Source organism: Dipodomys spectabilis, unplaced genomic scaffold (assembly GCF_019054845.1).
Source record: "Dipodomys spectabilis isolate Male_0828 unplaced genomic scaffold, ASM1905484v1 ptg000002l, whole genome shotgun sequence".
NCBI lineage: Eukaryota > Metazoa > Chordata > Mammalia > Rodentia > Heteromyidae > Dipodomys > Dipodomys spectabilis.
In genome coordinates this window covers 51903279-51918847 of record NW_024870679.1, presented here as the reverse complement: position 1 = coordinate 51918847, position 15569 = coordinate 51903279, and the positions used below count along the sequence as shown (strand labels likewise).

Here is a 15569-nt window from a genome sequence, read left to right as displayed (position 1 = left end):
TCCCTCTATTATGGATATTTTACATATGTAATTATATAATACATAGTCTTTCATGTCTGGCTTTTTCCATATAGAATTATGCCCTCTTCAAGGTTTCTCCATGCTGTAAAATATATCAGCACTTCATACTTTTTATTGACAAATCATACTATATTGCATGAATAAACAACATTTGTTTATCTATTCATCAGGTAATTTCGTTACTTATTTATTTAATTAAGTAATTTATTTTGCTGGTCGTGGAGCTTGAATTCTGGGCCGGGGCACTGTCCCTGAGCTCTTCAGCTCAAGACAAGCACTCTACCACTTGAGCCACAGTGCCCACTTCTGGCTTTTTCTGTGTATGTAGTGCTGAGGAATCAAACCCAGGACCTCATACGTGCAAGGCAAGCATTCTACCACTGAGCCACCTTCCCAGTCCCTCATTTACGTTATTTCTCTAAAATCAATATGTACAAATGCATTTAACTTCTGTCTATCCTATAATAAACTTAAGTTTTTTCTTTCTTTTTTTCTTTTTGTTGATACTGGGGCTTAAACTCAAGGTCTGTGCTTGCTAGGCAAGGCTCTACTATTCCTCCCGTCTCTAAAAAGTAAAATTTTTTTTTTTTTGGGGGGGGGGGCCGGTCATGGGGCCTGAACTCTGGGCCTGGGTGCTGTCTCTCAGCTCTTCAGCTCAAGGCTAGCACTCTACCACTTGAGCCACAGGACCACTTCCAACTTTTTTCTTTTTGCTTATGTGGTGCTGAGGAATCAAACCCAGGGCCTCATGCATGCAAAGCAAGTGCTCTACCACTGAGCCACCTTCCCAGCCCCAAAAGTAAAATTGTTGTTCGTAATAGGGCTTAAACTAAGGACCTGGATTTTGTCCCTGAGCTCTATTTTGCTCAAGACTGGCATTCTACCACTTTAAGCCACAGTTACACTCCCAGTTTTCTAGTGGTTAATTGGAGATAAGAGTCTCCTGGACTGCTCAAGCTGGCTTTGAACTGTGATCCTCAAATCTCAGCTTCTGAGTAGCTAAGATTATAGGTATGACCTACCAGCACCAATCAAAAAGTTTGATTCTTAAGATATAATGTATAAGGACACAAAGGTACAAATAGGAATAAATTTAACAAACATAAAATCCTTATGAATAAAATTATAAAACTTGTCAGTCACTTGTTCATGCCTATAATCCTAACTGCTAAGGATGCTGAGATTTGAGGATCACAGTTCAAAGCCAGCCCCTGAAGGAAAATTTGTGAGTCTCTCATCTTCAATTAACCACCAGAAAAACTGAACTGGTAGTGTGGCTCACAGTGGTAAAGTACTAGCCTTGAGCAAAAGACTTCAGGGACAGTACCCAGACACTGAGTTCAAGCCCCATGACTGACAATGTATATATGTGTGTGTGTGTGTGTGTGTGTGTGTGTGTGTGTGTGTAACACATACTTAAACTATTTTTGCTTGACATGTCTGTTTCTATTTGGTGTTTGTCATTTGTCTAACCTGTTTGCTCCACAATCACATAGCAATTGCCTTGGGTCTCAGTAAAGACAGGACTGATGAATAGCATCTTTTTTTTTTTGGGGGGGGGGGTTGGTCGTGGGGGTTGAACTCTGGGCCTTGGCGCTGTCCCTGAGCTCTTAAGCTCAAGGCTAGTGCTCTACCACTTGAAAGTGTCACAGCACCACTTCCAGTTTTGTGCTGGTTTATTGGAGATAAGAGTCTCATGGACTTTCCTGCCCAGACTGGCTTTTTTTTTTTTTTTTTTTTTTGTCGGTCGTGGGACTTGAACTCTGGGCTTGGGCGCTGTCCCTCGCTCTTCAGCTCAAGGCAAGCACTCTACCACTTGAGCCGCAGCGCCACTTCTGGTTTTCCAGTGGTTTATTGGAGATAAGAGTCTCAGGGACTTTCCTGCCCAGGCTGTCTTTGAACCGAGATCCTCAGATCTCAGCCTCCTCAGTAGCTAGGATTACAGGTGTGAGCCACTGGTACCCAGCCCAGACTGGCTTTTTGAACCACAGTCCTCAGATCTCAGCCTCCTCAGTAGCTAGGATTACAGGTGTGAGCCACTGGCGCCCACTGAAATCTTATCTTTATGGCATCTTTATGGCAAGGGCTAAAACTATTCCTAAGGAATAACAGAATCTTGCAGGACAGATCATCACCAATGAGGATAATTACCAATAATGATTAGGCTAAACCCATCTCATGGGAACCAGATTGCTCTCCTCAAATGATTACAACTTCTTTTGAACATAGGAAAATGTGAACTGAGGTAATAGCCAGCTAGGCCAAAAGTGTAACCTAGACTCTTAAACTATGCATAGTACTACCTCCTGCTCCTGATACTTCCTCTACTTAAATATAATGTTCAGGTCTGTACCCTTAAGAGGAATGAAGATGATCTTCCTGTGACATATCACATAATCCACTTACCTGCTTTCCATTTACTTGCTTTCTCTTTTCATCTTCCTTTTCCTTAAGTCTGTGCCCGTGTACAGGGATTTGAGATCAGGGTTTGGTTATTTATCACTTAGTGTTTATTCCCCTTCAGTTGTAGGGCTTAGACTCAGGACCTGGGTGCCATCCCTGAGCTCTTTTTGCTCAAGGCTAGTGCTCTACCACTTTGAGCCACATTGCCACTTCCAGTTTCCTGGTGGTTAGTTAATAGGAGTCTCACAAGACTCTGCCTAGGCTGGCTTTCCAGTGGTTTATTGAAGATAAGAGTCTCAGGGACTTTCCTGCCCAGGCTGTCTTTGAAGGAGATCCTCAGATCTCAATCTCCAGAGTAGCTGGGATTACAGGTGTCAGTCATTGGTGCCTGGTTTATTCTTTAGCTTTTACAGCTCAAGGGTGACACTTTTCCCGTTGGGCCACACTTCCATTTCCAACTCTTTGGGTTAGAGATAAGAGTCTCACAGATTTTTCTTTTCTTTCTTTTCTTTTTTTTTTTTTTTTTTGCCAGTCATGGGGCCTGAACTCTGGGTCTGGGCGCTGTCCCTCAGCTCTTCAGCTCAAGGCTAGCGCTCTACCACTGGAGCCACAGCGCCACTTCCGGCTTTTTCTGTTTATGTGGTGCTGAGGAATCAAACCCAGGGCCTCATGCTTGCAAGGCATGCACTCTACCACTGAGCTACCTTCCCAGCCCTCTTTTTTTTTTTTTTGGGTCCGGTCATGGGGCTTGAACTCTGGGCCTGGGCGCTGTCCCTCAGCTCTTCAGATCAAGGCTAGCGCTCTACCACTTGAGCCACAGCGCCACTTCCGGCTTTTTTTTTCTTTTTGCTTATGTGGTGCTGAGGAATCGAACCCAGGGCCTCATGTATGCAAGGCAAGCACTCTACCACTGAGCCACCTTCTCAGCCCTTCTCACAGATTTTTCTGTCCAGTCTGGCTTCAAATCATAATTCTCAGATCTCTTCCTCCTGAGTAGTTAAGATTACAAGCAGGGCCACAGGCTACAGATCCATATATTTTTTTAAAATAAGCTTTTCTGTCACTTTTACTACACTTGAGTCTTACCTGAATTCTCCTCATATTGTTTTTTTATTTTTTTTTAATTTATTTTGTTTTTTGGGTCCAGTCGTGGGCCTGAACTCTGGGCCTGGGCGCTGTCCCTCAGCTCTTCAGCTCAAGGCTAGCGCTCTACCACTTGAGCCACAGCGCCACTTCTGGCTTTTTTTTTTCATTTTGCTTATGTGGTGCTGAGGAATCGAACCCAGGGCCTCAGGCATGCAAGGCAAGCACTCTACCACTGAGCCATCTTCCCAGCCCTCTCCTCATATTGTAATGCAAGGACTGAGGTTGATTAGATGCCCTAAATTTCCAGCAACACCTGTCCCAATCTGTACACAAAACTAATTCCTGTGACTTGCAGAATTAAACTGGAAAAGAAGCTTTAACTCTGTAAGCCGGGCACTAACAGCTCATGCCTATAATCCTATCTACTAAGAATCATGGTTTTAAACCAGCTGGAGCAGGAAAGCTTATGAGTCTCTTATCTCCAATCAACCATCAAAAAGTCAAAAGTAGAGCTGTGGCTTAGTCTTGATCAAAAAATGCTCAAGGCAGTACTCAGGCCCTGAGTTCAGTCAAAGCCCTTCTACTAGCACCAAAATAAATAAATAACAGCAGGAAAAAAAACCCCACTAAAACAAAAAAAAAAAGTTTTTTTTTTTTAAAACACTTTCACTTTTAGGGAAATAGAAGATAACAGCTTTATGATACTGGGAAAGTATCAACATCAAAATGGTAAACCATAATTGCTAAAATTGTGAGCTTTTATCAAAAGACATAAAGAATAAAAAAATGCAGCCAGTTTAGAAGAAAGTATATAATTTTAAAAATCCTCTTACAAAGCAATAAAATAGAAAAAAGGCATCACATAGTGATCAAGAGCCTGATTAACAAGTTTGAGAAAATGAATTAAAACTCTAGTACTACCAAAAGAAAAAAAGTAAACAAAAAAAAAAAGACATAAATCTCATTTTATAGAACAAATAATTGTCCTATACATTATTTTGTTCAGGCTGGCATACCAAATGCCATAGACTGTTTGGCTTAAGCAACAGAAATTTATATCTCACAGTTCTGGAGTTGGGAAATCAAAGATCAAATGGCTGCAAGGTAGGTTTTACTCTAAGACATCTTCCCCCCCACCAAAAAAAAGAAAAGAAAAGACATCTTCCCTTGGTGTGTAGGCAGCTGCCAGTCACCCAGGTACTCAAATGACCTGTGTGCTTATGGAGATGTAGCTGAGCATTACAGCATTAACCTAACATGCCAGAAGCCCTGGGTTTAATCCCCAGGACGTGTCTGTGTGTGTGTGTGTGTGTGTGTGTGTGTGTGTGTGTGTGTGTGTGTGTGTGTGTGTGTGTGTGTGTGTGTGTGTGTGTGTGTGTGTGTGTGTGTGTGTGTGTAGCACCTAGTCTCATGTTCCAGTAATTCTGTGCTTTTTTTTTTTTTGCCAGTCTGGGCACTGTCCCTAAGCTTCTTTTGCTCAAGGCTAGCACTCTACCACTTAAGCCACAGCACCACTTTTTTCTTTCTTTCTTTCTTTCTTTTTTTCTGTGTATGAGGTTCTTAGGAATTGAATCCAGTGCTTCATGCATGCAAGGCAAAGACTCTACCACTAAGACACATACCCAGCCCTCTGTGCCTGTTTTAAAGCAGAGTTTTTCAAATTGCTGGGTCTAGTCCAATAGTAAGTTGTATTTATTTATTTATTTTTGCAAGTCCTGTAGCTTAAACTCAGGGTCTGGGCACTGTCCCTGAGTTTCTTTTGCTCAAGGCTATCACTCTACCACTTGTTACAGTGCCACCTCTGGCTTTTTCTGTTTGTGTGATACTGAGGAATCGAACCCAGGGCCTCATGAATGCAAGGCAAGCACTCTACCACTAAGCCACATTCCCAGTCCCTGATTTTATTTTTCAAAAAATTATTTTACAGGTTACATGAGACTCTTATCTCCAAAAAACCACCAGAAAATTGGAAGTGGCACTGTGGCTGAAGTGGTAGAGCATTTGCCTTGAGCTGAAGAGCTCTGGGATAGCATCCAGGCCCAGACCCATGACAGACTCCCTCCCCCCCAAAAAAAATTCTGGTATCTTTTTCTGCATGATAAGAGTAACATTATTTTAGTATAAGTTTCTTGTAAAACAGCTTAGTATAAAGTCAGAGGAGGCTAGGAATGTGGCTTAGTGGGTAGAGTGCTTGCCTAGCATGCTTGAAGCCCTGGGCTGGATTCCTCAGCACCACATAAACAGGAAAAAACAGAAACAACACTGTGGCTCAAGTGGCAGAGTACTAGCCTTGGGAAAGGAAGCTCAGTGCCTGGACCCTGAGTTCAAGCCCAGGACTGTCAAAAAAGAAAAAAAAAAAGTCAGAGGTACCTATAGATTTAAATCCTCCCAATATTTTGCTAGACAATACAGTCTTTTATTTTTATTTATTTTTTCGTGGGTCCTGAGGCTTGAACTCCGGGTTTGGGCTCTGTCCTGGAGCTCTTCGGAGTGGTTTATTGGAGATCAGAGTCTCACAGACTTTCCTGCCCTGGCTGGTTTTGAACCGCGGTTCTCAGCTGTCAGCCTCCTGAGTAGCTAGGATTACAGGCTTGAGCCACCGGCGCTCTGCTCAGCCTGTTCTTATTTGGTTACAATGCAGTCTTACTCTGAAAGGGCCTCATTAATCTCTTTTGCTCTTTTCCAAATCTCAGCGTTTGAACTCAGGGCCTTGCACATGCTAGGCAGGTACTCTACCTCTGAGCTAAGCCTCCAGCCCTTTTTTGCATTGTTTCATAATGAAATAAAAAAGCAAAATTCAGACCATTGCCTTAGAAAGAGGATCACAGCCAGCAGCACAGTCATTCATGTCCATGCTAGCGTCCCGCCCCGAACCCCGCCCCGGACCACGCCTCGCGGAGAATCTGCGCAGGCGTAAAGGCCAGAACCGTTCCTCCTATCCGGCCGCCTCGGCTCTCCTGACACTCCGACCCTTATGAGAAGAGAATCTGCGCAGGCGCAGGGAAAGGCCAGATCCGCTAGTCTCCACCCCCTGCCGCCTCGCCCCCTGCCGCCAGGTCCTAGTCCTCCGCCGGGTTTCCCCGCCCTCTCCGAGTCGGGGCGGGTCTCAACTTTGCTGCTAGGGCCGGAGCGGGCGCCGGCGGGAAGGAAAGCGGCTGGTAAGAGGGCTTGCGTCGCAGGTGACGGTTTGGCACGGGGACTTCCCCTTCGGTCGGCTGGGCTCTCTGGAGCCGGCCCCTCCTCGCCTTTCCTTCGTCTTGGAGTCCCCGTGTTTTCGCCCTTCGGCGCAGCTTCCAAACTCTGGTCTGGACCGCTGCTCTCCCCGCCCCCACCGGGACCCTCGAGCCGGGTCTCCCCACCTCCTGTGTCCCTCGGTTGTCTGAGGCCCTTCCCAGCCCTTCCGGTAACGCCGGATTGGTTTTGTGCCTCCGGTGTCGCAGTCGACTAGGGATATGCTCTCTCTAGACCCTCCTCTCCCCCCAGCCATTTCAACCCCCTAGAGCCCCGGTTGTTTGTTAGGGCTCGGCAGGGATGTTTTCCTCCACATCCTTTACTGAAGCAGGTTTCAGATGACTCTCCACTGTGAGTCCAAAAAACCTCAACGGACCTAATGCCAACGGATTGTCTCCACCACTTCCTACCAATCTACCTTGTGAGGCGGGGGTCTTTGGAGGCAAATCCCGAGCAGCCCCGTGCAGTGTCTCAGGATTGGGCTCTTTCCACTGGGAAATAGGGTTCTCCCCACGTGCCGCCTTTTGGCGTGAGTTGTTCCACTGGCTGGGAAATAGGATCCGCAGTGACTTAGAAACCTGGGAGCAGAGTAGCAGGACTTCAGTTCTACCAGAGTGGTTATTTAGCGAACTCTTTCTGGTGAGCTTGTTGGAAGCAACGTTTTAGTTGGTTGTGCTGAAGTAGGACACAGATGAAGCCAAAACCACTGAAGTCCAGAATCTGCTGACAGGGAGAAACTAAAGCAGAAAAAACAAACAAAAAACCCAAGCCTGACAGCCACGTCATGTTTAATAATATCTTCAGGTCGCTTTTCTATGTAGAGACAAATACAGTTTGTGTTTATGTGCCGGTTATGGTATGTTGACAATATGTAAGAGGCAGAGGTGAATGAAGTTTTAGCAGCTACCTTAAAACCTAATTTCTCAATACGTTAATTTCTAGTCATGTTTATCAGTTTAGTTATTTTGATGTTTGATTGTATGCTGTGAACGATCATTTCTGTCAATCTTACTGTACTGTAAACATCTTAGATTTCTCCTGTGTACTCCCTCTCCCTCTCCACTCCCTCCCCATCCTGGAGCTTGAACTCTGGGCCTGGACACTGTCCCAGTGCTCAAGGCTAACACTCTACCAACTTGAGCCACAGCTCCACTTCTGGCTTTTTGTGGTTAATTGGAGATAAGAGTTTCATGGAGGGCTGGGAAGGTGGCTCAGTGGTAGAGTGCTTGCCTTGCATGCATGAGGCCCTGGGTTCGATTCCTCAGCACCACATAAAGCAGAAAAAAAAAAAGCCGGAAGTGGCTCTGTAGCTCAAGTGGTAAAGCACTATCCTGGATCTGAAGAGCTGAGGGACAGTGCCCAGGCCCAGAGTTCAGGCCCGATGACAACGATGGACAAAAAAAAAAAAAAAAAAGAGTCTCATGGGCTTTTCTGTCTGGGCTGGTTTTGAACCTCCATCCTCAAATCTCAGCTGCTGCTGCTTTTTTTTTTTTGTCCATCGTTGTCATCGGGCCTGAACTCTGGGCCTGGGCACTGTCCCTCAGCTCTTCAGCTCAAGGCTAACGTTCTACCACTTGAGCCACAGCGCCACTTCCAGCTTTTTTCTGCTTATGTGGTGCTGAGGAATTGAACTCAGGGCCTCATGCATGCAAGGCAAGCATTCTACCACTGAGCCAACTTCCCAGCCCAAGTCTCAGCTTCTTGAGTAGTTAGGATCACAGGCATAAGCCACTGGCACCTCTCTACCATATTGCATTATCTCATGTTTGTTATTCAAAAGATAACTTGGATTAATCCCTTTGACTCTCAGTGCTTGTTATTTAATAGGACTTTATTACCTCTTCCTTTTGCCTATGAAGAACCAAACAACTCTAAAATGACTATTGACATGTTTATTCTTGCTAAACCCATAAAGATCTAGGTCCAAATTTCTGTGCTTAGGTTTCAAGGCCTCTTCCCTATAACTTGACTTAATAATTCTTATATAATGTGATATGGTGAGAAAACCTGGTGTAAAAAAAGACCTGGATTCACACACTAACCTTGTCATTATACTAACACTATATCCTTGGGGGAAGTTGAGCTTTATTTTTGTTCTGTATCATTTAGAATATGTTTATCTTTTCTTCTTTTAAATATTGTGAAAATTACAATTGACAAAAATAAATATAAAGGCTAACAGTTTGAGAAAAAGAAAAAAAATAAAACAACTGACTGGATACTGCTAGTGGCTCATGCTTATGATTCTAGCTACTAGGGAGGTTGAGACCTGAGGATCCAGATTCAAAGCCAGTCTGGGCAGAAAAGTCCTTAAGACTAGCTAGGAGGAGGGCACAGAATCAGAGGGAAATGGGAAAATATAGAACAGAGGGGCCCATCAGCTGCACTGGACATTGATGGAAACAAACTAAGCAACTCAAGGGTAGCAATGGGAGGGAGGGAATGAGAAGGAAAGAGGCAACAACTTACACTAAGCAAAAGGAAAGAAATGTACGTACATATCACCCAATGTGGAAGAAATAGTTGTATTGTCAAAGCTCATAGAATTCACAAATATTATAGACCACAATGACAATTTGCCTTGTGAAGGTTGAAATGTGTTTGCAACTTTAACTAAGTATCACTATCTCACAATACTGTGAAATTTATGTAATCACTTAATCTCAATTAAAAAATTATTTTTAAAAATCCATAAGACTCATCTCCAGTTAATCAGCAAAAAGCCAGAAGTGGAGCTGTGGTGTCTCAAGTGATAGAACTCCAGCCTAGAGCAAAAAAAATCAAGTGACAACATGAGGCACTGAGGTCAAACCCTAATACCAGCACACACACACAAAAAAACTGCCAGGTGCTGGTGGCTCATTCCTGTAATCCTAGCTTCTCAGGAGGCTGATATCTGGGGATCATTGTTTGAAGCCAACCAGGGTAGGAAAGTCCATTAGACTCATATCCAATTAACCACCAAAGTGATGGAAGTAGAGTTGTGGCTCAAGTGATAGAGCACTAGCCTTGGGCAAAAACAAAAAAGACCTTACAAAAACAGCTAAGCTATTATTTATTCATTAAATGGAATTGATGCTATTGAATAGATTGGTGCTATAACTATGATCATCTCTGCCATTAAATGACTATCTTTCAAGAATTTTGTGTGCATTTATATATGGTTGCATGTTCTTGAATATGTGCTGGGATTCGCATGGTAGGGTGGCTGAGAAGGTATGGTGTAAATTGAGCAGTAGAAGACTTGAGTTTGACCACCAAACCCTAAGGAAAGAGAAAGAGAGGAGTTGTCTGAGAAAGTTATATTTGAACAGAGTCTAGAATTGCAACAAAGACTCACAGGCCTTCTTGTACAAAAGGAAGCATACAAATTAAAGGATTTTTTTTTTTTTTTAGTCAGTCATGAGGCTTGAACTCTGGGCCTGGGCACTGTCCCTCAGCTCTTCAGCTCAAGGCAAGCACTTTACCACTTGAGCCACAGCACCACTTCCAGCTTTTTCTGCTTATGTGGTGCAGAGGAAACGAACCCAGGGTCTCATGCATGCAAGGCAAGCACTCTACCACTGAGCCACCTTCCAAGCCCAGGATTTTTCTTTTCTTTTCTTTTTTTTGATGATCACGGGGCTTGAACTTAGGACCTGGGCCCTTTCCCTGAGCTTCTTTGTGCTCAAGGTTAGCACTCTTTATCACTTGAGCCACTTCCGGCTTTTTCCAAGTAATTTATTGGAGATAAGACTCTCAGACTTTCCTGCCCAGGCTGGCTTTGAACGGTGATCCTCAGATCTTAGCCTCCTGAGTAGCTAGTATCACAGTTGTAAACAACCTAAGCCAGGCTCAAAGAATTTTAAACAGGTATTTGAACTGATTCTAGATGATTTGCTGATTTTTATAAGTTCATCTGAATACAATGTTCCCTGCCTTTATGCCTTTTTTTTTTTTTTTAGCCCAAAGGGCTTATGACCTCTCCTTATACTCTAAAATTATATTTTAGTGTCCTATTCAGGTCCCATTTCTTCTTGAAGCATCCTCCAGATAATATGGCCTATATTACTTATTCCCTTCTCTGAAATCATAGCATAAATAGTATTACATTGTATTCTAAACTCACTTTGTTTCTGTAATACTTAGTTTTATAAATGTTATTAATGGGACTGGGAATGTGGCTTAGTGGTAGAGTGCTTGCCTAGTCTGCATGAAGCCCTGGGTTCAATTCCTCACTACCACATAAACAGAAAAAGCCAGAAGTGGTGCTGTGACTCAAGTGGTAGAATGCTAGCCTTGAGCACAGAGAGGCTCAAGGACATTCCCAGGCTATGAGTTCAAGCCCCAGGACCAGCAAAAAAATAAATAAATATGTGTGTGTGTATTATTAATGTATAAAACAAAAACTGAATCCTAATGTAAGTTTGTTCAAAATAAAGTGTATGTCAAATTTTTATTTACAAAGTGTTATTAAAATGTACTGCACAATTTGGTTCTTATTTGTTTAAATTGTGGTTTGGGGACTGGGAGTATAGTTTAGTGGTAGAGTGCTTGCCTTGCATGCATGAGGCCCTGGGTTAGATTCCTCAGTACCAGATAAACAGAAAAAGTTAGACGTGGTGCTGTGGCTTAAGTGGTAGAGTGCTAGCCTTGAGTGGAAAAGAAAAGCTAAGGGACAGTGCCCAGGCCCTGAGTCCAAGCCCCAGGACTGGCAAAATAAATAAATAAAAATAAATTGCACTTTTTGCCTCTCAGTAAGTTGAGAATATTTCCTATGTATGTAAAAAGAAAACATTCTAGTTAAACACTTAATTTTTTTTATCTCTTTGTGTTTTTATCAGGAGCAAATGGGCAACAGTCCTTTTAATTAATGTGTAATCATCATGGCTAATGAGGGCTGTCTCAAGGCTGGTGAAAATCCATTTTCTTCTGATAAACATGCCCAATTCATCTTAGCCCAGATCAATAAAATGAGAAATGAACAGCATTTCTGTGATGTGCAGCTGCAAGTTGGGAAGGAAACTTTTTGTGTCCATCGGCTGGTTTTGGCTGCCAGTAGTCCATATTTTGCAGCTTTGTTCAGTGGAGGAATGAAAGAATCCTCAAAAGATGTTGTACAGATTCTAGGAATTGAAGCTGGAATCTTTCAACTACTTCTGGATTTCATTTATACAGGTTTGTTATATGAACCTTTTGGTGGGGAACAGAAATAGATCCAAGTTACAGGGGTAATAGTTTAGCATGAGACCTTGAAACTTTATACTTTTTTTTTTTTAAGATGAGGTATTTCTATATTGCGCAGGCACACTCTTAGGCTCAAGTGATCCTTCTTTAGGATCCCTTTCCAATAAATATTCAGTATTCATTTTCATTTCATCCTTAAACAAAACTTTGCAGCTAGGAGTGAGCTTTTAACTGAGTATGGTCTATTAGATGCAGACAGCAGTTGTTGGAAAAGACAATCAGAACAACTTAAAAAAAAAAGACAAACGGGGCTAGGAAGGTGGGTCAGTGGTAGAGCCCTTGCATTGCATGCATGAGGCCCTGGGTTCGATTCCTCAGCACCACATAAGAAGGGAAAAAAAAGCCGGAAGTGGCACTGTGGCTCAAGTGGTAGAGCCTAGCCTTGAGCTGAAGAGCTGAGGGCAGCGCCCAGGCCCAGAGTTCAGGCCCCATGACCGGACCCCCCCCCCAAAAAAAAAAAAAGACAAACTCTATGCCTTTTTTTCCTTTTTCCACTAGCTGAAATTCATTGAGCAAGAGATTAGAAGTATGAGCTATATAGTTGATGGAGCAAAATGCTGGAAGAATATTGGGATACTAATGATATTATGAAGCTACTATACCAGCCTTGGAATGACTTCTGTTTATTCATTTTTTGTGGGCAAATAAATTCGTTATCTTCTTAAGCTAATATATATTTCAAACAGCCAAGTACTATTTCTCGCTGATGCCAATTTTGACTTATTTTAACCTAGACATGCTCAGTAATCTCTCAGTTTTATCATCTAAGTGCTAATCACCAGCAGTCTGGTGATGACACCATGAACTTTCTAAAATCTCATTGCTTCTGTCAGACAACAGAGGCAGAATAGAAAACTTATGGGGAAGTGGTGCTGTGGCTCAAGCGGTAGAGCGCTGGCCTTGAGCTGAAGAGCACAGGGACAGCCCCCAAGCCCAGAGTTCAAGCCTCACGACCGACAAAAAAAAGAAAACGTGCATTTCTGCTTTTTATTTAATTCAATACTAGTCTTTGGATTAATTTGTTTATTATGAAGAACTTTAATTAGCTCATGTAATTTATTTGGAATAATGAGGTAAAAACAAAAAACAACCCTGAATGTTAATTTGTACATAAGTCAATAGGCAGAGCTACATTGCTCTTAGTAGATAAAAGATAAGTATTGTTATAACTTCTAGATTATCATTGTTTTGTGAAGTTTTCTAAAACATATGAAACAACAGGAAAAAACTCAATCTTGTCATTTTTCAGATTTAAATGCCATGCACTAAAAATAGTTTGTTTTTATTTTATTGGCTATTTGTCTCCTTTCTTCCTTAGGTCTAGTGAACATAGCTGCAAATAATGTTCAAGAATTGATTGTTGCAGCAGACATGCTACAGTTGACTGAAGTTGTTAATCTTTGCTGTGAATTTCTAAAAGGACAAATTGATCCACTGAACTGCATTGGGATTTTCCAGTTTTCTGAGCAAATTGCCTGCCATGACCTTCTGGAATTCACAGAAAACTATATTCATGTTCATTTCTTGGAGGTTCATAGTGGGGAAGAGTTCCTGGCACTTACAAAAGATCAGCTGATCAAAATTTTACGAAGTGAAGAGCTTAGCATTGAGGATGAATATCAGGTCTTCTTAGCTGCAATGCAATGGATTTTGAAAGATCTGGGGAAGAGACGAAAACATGTGGTAGAAGTGCTAGACCCAATTCGGTTCCCTTTATTACCACCTCAGAGGCTTATAAAGTATATAGAAGGTAACTTCTTTGCAGTATATGAAGTTAGTTGATTGTCAAGTGGGTTTTTCTCTATTTGAAATGCAGTAAGAGTTTTCATTTTTGATTTACTAATACTTATTGAATGATTGTGTAAGGTACAACATTTGTTGTGAATGGCTAGCAGTTTTAATATTTCTACTATTTATTTATTTAGTCTGTTGTGGGGCTTGAGCTCTGGGCCTGGGCGCTGTCCCTCAGCTCTGCAGCTCAAGGCAAGCACTCTACCTCTTGAGCCACAGCACCATGTCTGGTTTTCTGAGTTCTACCCATTATTTTAATCATCCTTATTCATCATTTTTTTTTCCTTTTTTTTGTCAGTGGTGGGGCTTGAACTCAAGGCCTGGGTGCTGTCCCTTAGCTTTTTTTGCTCAAGGCTAGTGTTCTACCACTTTGAACCATAGTGCCACTTCAGGTTTTCTGGTGGTTAATTGGAGATAGGAGTCTCAAAGACTTACTGTCCAGGCTGGCTTCCAGCCATGATCCTTAGATCTTAGCATGAGCCACCAGCAACCAGCTTATTCACCCTTCCTCTTCCTCTCCCTCCTTCTTTCCCTCCCTCCCTCCCTCTCTCTCTTTCTCTCTTTCTCTCTCCTTCCTTCCTTTCCTCCCTCCCTTCCTCCTTCTTCCCTCCCTTCTTCTCTCCCTCTCTTTCTTTCCTTTCTTCCTTCCTTCCTTCCTTTCTTTTTTCTCTTCTTTCTTTCTTTCTTCCTTCCTTCCTTCCTTCCTTTCTTCCTTCCCTCCCTCCCTTCCTCCCTCTCCCCCCCCCGTCTTTTTTTTGGGGGGGGGTCTGGTTGTGGGGCCTGAACTCTGGGCCTGTGCGCTGTCCCTCAGCTCTTCAGCTCAAGGCTAGCACTCTACCTCTTGAGCCACAGTGCAATTTCCGGCTTTTTTCTTTTTGCTTATGTGGTGCTGAGGAATTGAACCCAGGGCCTCATGCATGCAAGGCAAGCGCTCTATCACTGAGCCACCTTCCCAGTCCCTCTCTCTTTCTTTCTCTTTCTCTTTCTTCTCCCTTTCTTTCTTTCTTCCCTCCCTCCCTCCCTCCCTCCCTCCCTCCCCCCCCTCTCTCTTTCTTTCCTTCCTTCCTTCCTTCCTCTTTCTGTCTGGTCTGTCTGTCTGTCTGTCTGTCTATCTTTCTGTCTTTCTCTTTGTCCTTGGGCTTGAACTCAGGGCCTGGGCACTGTCCCTGAGCTTTTTTCGCTCAAGGCTAACACTCTACTACTTGAGCCACAGCACCACTTCTGGCTTTTTCTTGTATGTACTAAGGAACTGAACCCAGGGCTTCATGCATGCTAGACAAACATTCTACTACTGAGCTACATTCCTAACCATTATTCATCTTTCTTTATTTTTTTGTCAGGTGTGGGGCTTGAACTCATCCTAGGCACTCTCCCTGAGCTTTTCTGCTCAAGACTAGTGCTCTACCACTTTGACCCATAGCTTCACTTCAGTTTTCTGGTGGTTAATTGGAGATGAGAGTCTGATGGGGTCTTTTCTGCCAGGACTGGCTCTGAACCATGATCCTCAGATCTCAGCCTCCTAAGTAGCGAGGATTTATAGGCATGAGCCACCAGCACCCAACTGGAACTTTTTTTGTCTTTCATCTGTATCATCTTCTAATGTTAGAAATTTTCTTTCTCAGTTTTTCTAAGACTTTCCTCCTAATTTTTTTTTTTTTGGGTCGGTCGTAGGGCTTGAACTCTGGGCTTGGGCGTTGTCATTGTGCTCTTCAGCTCAAGGCGAGCGCTCTACCGCTTGAGCCAAAGCACCACTTCCGATTTTCTGGTGGTTTATTGGAGATAAGAGTCTCACAAACTTTCTTGCCCGGGCT

The 15569-nt window shown here is 43.0% G+C and overlaps 1 protein-coding gene across 2 annotated transcripts in view; it reads left to right on the top strand.

Moving 5' to 3' along the window:
• Positions 1-6592: 6592 nt before the first annotated feature.
• LOC122111198 (intracisternal A particle-promoted polypeptide) overlaps positions 6593-15569 on the top strand; it is a 28441-nt gene continuing 19464 nt past the window's right edge. Inside the window, exons 1-3 of one of the 2 annotated variants that reach the window (XM_042683928.1) lie at positions 6593-6668; positions 11565-11898; positions 13286-13717. In XM_042683928.1, coding sequence (XP_042539862.1) covers positions 11607-11898; positions 13286-13717 — 724 coding nt within the window. In that variant the 5' untranslated portion in view covers positions 6593-6668; positions 11565-11606. Of the gene's footprint in view, positions 6669-7529; positions 7626-11564; positions 11899-13285; positions 13718-15569 lie in introns of those variants that run through there. The other variant, XM_042683934.1, reaches the window with a different exon arrangement.